Raw genomic sequence first — 7,186 nt, forward strand, 5'->3', positions numbered from 1 at the left:
GCACAGTTGCCACAGAGGTTAGTGTGTCCCATGGCAAGAACACGCTTGCCTTTACAGTATTTAGATATCAAATTATAGTCACTATCATTATTTTCAGTCATTTAGATACAGCGTATGTGTGAATATTCAGTTGATATTTCAATTTAGCAATACATTCACAGTGAAATTCAGCTTCCCTTGCTATGAAAATATAATGAAATGAATGGGGGAACATTTTCTTTTATTTTTTCTATTTTATTTTAAGTGAAGCAGTGTCATCAGGTATAAACAGAGCAGCACTTTAATAAGAATTGTGACAATTATGATTTTAGTTGAGACTACAGAAATGGAAAATGCATGTATAGTGTCTATCTTTAATTATGCATCTAGTGAATAAAAATAGTTGTTATTGTAAACTAAAACTCTTAAAAATAGTTTTCAGTAATTGGAATAATGCCGAAATAAAATATAAATCTGATAATGATGGAAAAACTATGCCTTCAAATTTTGCCCTGGCAACTATCTGAAATAAAATTAAGTTAAAGTACTAAAATTACTAAAAAATAACACAGAGATAAAAACAATTAAAGCTAATTAGAAATGTTTTTAAAATACAAAAACTACTACTAAAAATTAATAAACATCATCTAAGATTTAAATGACAAAATTAAAAGCTAATTCAAAATAATAATAAATACTATATTACTATGAAAAATAATACGAAAGTAACACTGAATAAAACTCATTTTATAATAGTTGTTAATGTGGCATAATTGCATCTCATCTGCATCCTGTGCTTTATGGGACATCTTTACCACCGAAGGCTAAAATTGCTGTACTTTCCCCCCTCAAACCTACTTTAATATACTCTTAAAATAGGTTTATAACTATAATGACGAAACAAGCTTTATTGTCAGTTTAGTTGTTTGGTGCCTAGATGTCAGAAATATTTTGCGTCACTCAGCTCCTCTACAATAGAAACATTCATTATAAACAGATGAAATTGTGGGTGTTTAATGTTATTGTTTTCCAGGCTGTCGCAGTTCTCACAGCAACATATCCAGTGGGTCATATGCCATATGGATGGCTCACTGAACTCAGAGCTGTTTACCCTGCTTTTGACAAGGTAAATGTTGTTGTTTTACCTTAAACTAACACTTTTTTCATCCTTAATCATACAGTTCTCTGAATGCTTAATACTAATCATCCTCCACATATATACTTAAGTTAAAATGACAGCTTTCCATCTTCTCCTCCCAGTATCCTGCCTGAAAGATCAGGAAAAGGAGTCAGTGTGGTTTATTTGCTTTTTATTTATACCACACTGTCTAACTTTGTCTCATACCTTTAAGGGATGACAAAATTAGTTTATATCTTCCACCTTTTCTGTGTGCTAATACTGCAGTGTCTATTATCTTGTTCTACTTCATGACAAAGCAATTATTTTTGGGGGGTAAATAGAGTGGGTTCATGGAGACAGAGCTGCAGCTAGAGTCCCAGAGACTGTAATTAAAAAAGGCGCACAGTAGTGTGCTGTTATTTATGGATGTTTGGATCCACAAAAGGATCAGCAGGATCCACAATTAGGAAGTTTTCAGGAAGTGAGGGGACATTCTCTGGCCACAGGTGTCTGGCCAACTGTAGTTAATAATTTTATGGATGAAGATGATATATATTACCGTTCAAAAGTTTGGGGTCTGTAATATATTTTTAATGCTTTAGAAAGAAGTGTCTTATACTCGCCAAGGCTGCATTTATTTGATCAAAAATATAGTCAAACCTGTAACATTGTGAAATGTTATTATTATTTAAAATTTTCTTTTCTATTTTAATATGTTTTCAAATTTAATTTATTCCTGTGATGGTAAAGTCGAATTTTAAGCCCCCATTACTCCAGTCTTCAGTGTCACATGATCCTCAGAAATCATTGTAATATGCTGATTTGATGCTCAAGAAAGATTTCTTATTATTATCAATGTTGAAAACAGTTGTGCTGCATTTATTCAGGATTCTTTGATGAACAACATTTATTTAAAATATATATTTTTTTGTAACATGAATGTTTTACTGTCACTTTTGATCAATTTAATGCATTTATTGCTTTCTTTAAAAAATTTTTTTGATGATATGCAGAGTCTAAATGCTCAAAACTTATCCTGAAAAAGAAATGAACTACTTTCTTGACATCTGCTCTTTGTGTTTGTTCTTATTTTCCAGAATAACCCAAGCAACAAGTTGGCCAACAGTGGTACAGTTGTGACAAAGTCCGACATCAAGCGCTTCACTTTTGTTTGTTTGGCTCTTTCTATAACGGTAAGTTCATCCAAATTCTCCTCTGTCGCCATCTGGCTTCAATAACACTTGTTTCATATTTTTGGTAACAGCGGTTACTGAAGTTCAGCGAGTTCAAAGGTGCTGTATGAGTTTATTGTGACCGTGGGCCGTGGTCATATTCTTTGTTCAGCCAATCAGGAGGAGGAGGTTTCTATCTACATTAACATTTACATTTATTCATTTGGAAGACGCTTTTATCCAAAGCAACTTACAGTTGAGGAATATAACAGGTGATTTAAGTCGTAGCAGCCCATATATGAAAAGCAGGAAGATAAAAGCGTGGTAGATAGAGCTTGCTGTACTACTTTTGGTTTGAATCTTAATTTGTGACCGTTAACAAAGTATGTGTTCCATACATTATGAATATGGGTAGTATGAGTGCTGTTGCTTAAGTCCCACTTACAACTTCTTCCTTAGGTCTACATGTATAGTATTTAAACCCACACTAGCTTAATTTGTTCACATTAAATTAAGCTACTAAACACGTTGTTGTAAAGCCATAAGGAGCGCATTAAGATAGTGTGTCTTGTTATTGTGAGTGCTTTTAGAGTCCGGCTAAATGATTAATTGATGCGCTCTGCCTCGGTAACAGGGTCAGACCTTCCCTTCCTGACCTAGATTAAAGCCTTCATGGTATTACACTACAGCTATCATTTTTATGCCATAATTTCACCTCTCTGTCAGCGATATGGAGGAAAGATTATGATTGTATGAGTCCGTGTCACTCATATAACAAGGCTTCTGTTTACTCTCTTACTTAAACAATATATAGTTTTGCCCAGATGTTCTCCTCTTCAATAAAATGTTGCATGAATGAACTGCTACGGATGAATACTGTGGTTTCTTTGCTTTTTAATTAATCACTCAAAGCCATCGAGATTCTGTGTTAACATTTTGCTTTGTAAAAGCTGGAAACCCTCAGGACTTGATTGTAAATGATGTATCATTGATGGTTGGTTTGTGTTATTGATGTTAAGAGGTTGCAGCAAGTGTTGAGTTCTTGTGCTACCATGTCTGGTCATGCGTATCTGTGCACACACTTCCCATTTCAGTGCTGTTAGCCATATTTCAAAGACGTTTCTCCACTCAGTCACTGTAGATATAAACAGTTATGAGTGTAAATGATAGTGTTTTGATAGCTCTGTGAACAGGGTGAGTATAATATGCTTGCTTACATGTGATCTGAATCTAAAATCAACATGTATACTATGATATTATATTCCACTAGTTAACCAGGAAAACCAAAGTGCCATTTCACAGAAATAACCAGAATAGCCTATTTTTTGTTTACCCTGTTTCTTGTTAACTGCATTATATTTTACTATGATTTATTTTACTTTACTTTACTTTACTTTTACTTTGTTTGGATAGCTCCATTCAGGTAGTGTGTCTTTCTCTGTGCAGCTCTGTTTTGTGGTGTTCTGGGCACCACACATTTCTGAGAGGATCCTGGTGGACATCATTGGTGTAGATCATGCCTTTGCTGAGCTGTGTGTCATCCCATTACGAATTTTCTCCTTCTTTCCCATTCCAGGTATTGCACTTTAAGTCAATTTACATAAAAACAAACATTCTTTATTATTTTTTTTTGGGGGGGGGGGCATATGTACTGTATGCTTATTTTAGCATCCAGTAGAAAGTACATAGAAAGTACAGTTTTCACAAATAATATTTCACTCTTAATGAAATCAGAAAAGCATAATCAAAATAGCAAAAATATTTAATAAAGTCGTAAGACACAGGACATACACTGTTGTTTAAAACGTTTGGGGTTGGTTTTTGTTCACCAAGGCTGTATTTATTTTTACAGTAATAAAATAGTCATTTTTATTTAAAATAAATGTTTTCTATTTTAATATCTTAAAATGTAATTTATTCCTGTGATGGCAAAGCTGAGTTTTCAGAATCCATTGCTCCAGTCTTCAGTGTCACATAATCTTTCAGAAATCATTATAATATGCTGATTTGCTACTCAAGAGTCATTTCTTCTTATTATTAATGTTGAAAATGTTGTGCTGATTAATATTTGAAACTGATTTTCTTTTATTTTTCTTTGAAAATTCCAAAAACAGCATTTTTTTTAAATAGACATTTTTGTTGCATTTTAAATTTGCATTTACATTTAGTCATTTAGCAGATGCTTTTATCCAAAGCGACTTACAAATGAGGACAAAGGAAGCAATCAAAATCAACAAAAGAGCAATGATATACAAGTGCTATAATACACATGGCAAGGTTTATATAATAAATAAAAAGAAAACCGATAGAATAGAAAAAGAATAGAGCAAGCTAGTGTTAGAGGCCTCTTTTTTTGCTTTTTGTTAATTGTATAATAAATAAAAAGAAAACAAATAGAATATGATAAAAGAACAGAGAAGCGAGTGGGTAACACTTTACAATAAGGTTCCATTAGTTAATGTTAGTTAATGTATTAACTAACATGAACAAACAATGAAAAATACATTTATTACAGTATTTATTAATCTTTGTTAATGTTAGTTAATGAAAATACAGTTGTTCATAGTTAGTTCATGTTAATTCACAGCGCATTAACTAATGTTAACAAGCACGACCTTTGATTTTAATAATGCAGTAGTAACTGTTGAAATTAACATTAACTAAGATTAATAAATGCTGTAGAAGTATTGTTCATGCTTAGTTCATGTTAACTAAAGTAGTTAACTAATGTTAACTACAGAACCTTATTGTAAAGTGTTACCAGCGAGTGTTATTTTTTTAAAGAAAACAAGTAGTTAGTAAATGAATAAGTGCAAGTCTAATATTCATTCTAAATTCATTTTAAATGTCTACTGTCACTTTTGATCAAATTAATGTGTCCTTGTAGTAGTCTATATTGAACTTTGTGAATGTCCCATGTTCTAATTCTGTGGAAATCTGCGGACCTTTCTGCAAAGTTCTGTCGCTGCACATTCTCAAAAATGCATGATTCAAGTTCTGATGTGCAGTGCATTATCAAATGGACAGATGGTCTTAGGTTGCTCTTTGAAAATGCCTTTTGAAAAGTCAAAGGTCAAGAGTGGTCATGCTTCACTTACAATGCCTCAAGGCCTACAGAAACTGAGAGAGAAAGAACCACAATGTATTTAATTTAACCATCCAATTTAATTGCACTTCACTTTTATGATATAACAGTACTATAGCAATGAGTGGGATGTAAAATATGTTTTCACATGATTGCTTGAGACCAGCTTTGCATGTACTGTTTTTTATCCTCAGTGACGATTCGTGCTCACCTGACTGGTTGGCTCATGACCCTGAAGAAGACCTTTGTCCTGGCGCCCAGCTCTGTCCTCCGCATCATTGTCCTCATTACCAGTCTCATAGTGCTGCCTTACATGGGGTAAGTGTGTTGTGCTTGACTGTACTCACTACTCGCATATAGGTCATTAGTCGTTGTACTTCAGTGCATCAAATTGTATAATAAAATCCGTTAGACTGAATTTAAAAGCTTTCTGTGCTTCAATTTGTGCAGGGTACATGGAGCCACACTTGGTGTTGGATCCCTGCTGGCTGGTTTCCTTGGGGAGTCTACTATGGTTGCAATCGCAGCATGTTATGTCTACCGAAAACAGGTACGATAACACAGAAGCCTGTAGGTTTTTTCTTATGATAAAACTGCTTTCTGTTTGATGTGAATACAACAAAAGGGCATTAACAATATAATCAAGCACCTTTTAACAATACATCAGTGTAATGCTGTGGCAACTCCACAGATATGAATCTACAAACATGTTCATTTCAATAGTATATTGTATATTTTAAGCGTAAGCACATACAGGAGAGTGAGGGTAGTTATTTCAATAACTATAAGGTCTTGAGTCAAAAGTCCAGTTACATAAATGTGCTTTCTCTATCAGGGGTTTTGTATGCCGGTTTCAAAGTTCAATATTTCAGTCTTCCAAACTAAACTTTTTTTAAACACAATAAAAAACACTGACATATAAGGCAAGGGTCAACTATATTATGAAGGTAGATTTTATTAACCTAAATGTTGAACTGTGTTCTTAGAACAAATATTTTTTACCCCCATATATTTCAGTTTGAGATCAATTTGTCTATTTATATGGGGCAGATTGTCATATATTTTAATTGCTGTAATTTTATACAATTCATTAAATAGTGTAGCTGTCTGTCTGTTAAAGCAATGGTTTTTATACACTACTGTTCAAAAATTTGGGGTTAGTATGATTTTTTTTAAAGAAATTGATTCATTTATTCAGCAAAGATTCATTAATTTGATAATACATGACAGTAAGGACATTGATGATGTTACAAAAGATTTCTATTTCAAGAAATGCTGTTCTTTATTTCTCTATTCATGAAAGAATCCTGATTAAATGTTTCACATTTTACAGTTTTCAGCATTGATAATAAGAAATGTTTCTTGAGCACCAATTTAGCATGTGAACACTAAATATTTTGCCATCACATGAATACATTGCATTTTAAAATATATTAAAATAGAAACCAGTTATTTTAAGTTGAAATAATATTTTACAATCTTACTGTATTTTTGATCAAATAAATGCAGCCCTGGTAAACATAAGAGAAAAAGTTTAAATAAATAAATATTTGTAAACTTTTAAACAGCAGTGCACGTTACACTTTACATTTTAGTTATTTCATGAAATTTAACTGAAATCCCATTAAATTGTATGATTTCACAACTCCATATAATGTGACAACACGCCCCACTTTTCAATTTTAATTTTACAAGCTCCACCACACATATTTTATTGAAAAACCTTTGCAAATCATTCTTTCTTAAACTATTCCACTTCAGTATAACAAATTATGTAATAATGGCTTTTATGAATGATTTAACCAATATTTGTTTGGTCTGTGTTTCATA

At 32.6% G+C, this 7,186-nt stretch overlaps 1 protein-coding gene across 1 annotated transcript; it reads left to right on the forward strand.

Moving 5' to 3' along the window:
- Positions 1 to 5: 5 nt before the first annotated feature.
- LOC107578552 (progressive ankylosis protein homolog B-like) lies at positions 6 to 5,906 on the forward strand (the record flags this gene model as incomplete). Its single annotated transcript, XM_016264501.1, has 6 exons — positions 6 to 17; positions 1,013 to 1,105; positions 2,197 to 2,292; positions 3,718 to 3,847; positions 5,551 to 5,674; positions 5,807 to 5,906. Coding segments are annotated over 6 exons (555 nt in total), but the record flags the coding sequence as incomplete, so codon positions are not given.
- Positions 5,907 to 7,186: the final 1,280 nt, after the last annotated feature.

This window comes from Sinocyclocheilus grahami, unplaced genomic scaffold, assembly GCF_001515645.1.
Source record: "Sinocyclocheilus grahami isolate Dianchi unplaced genomic scaffold, SAMN03320097.WGS_v1.1 scaffold10842.1, whole genome shotgun sequence".
NCBI lineage: Eukaryota > Metazoa > Chordata > Actinopteri > Cypriniformes > Cyprinidae > Sinocyclocheilus > Sinocyclocheilus grahami.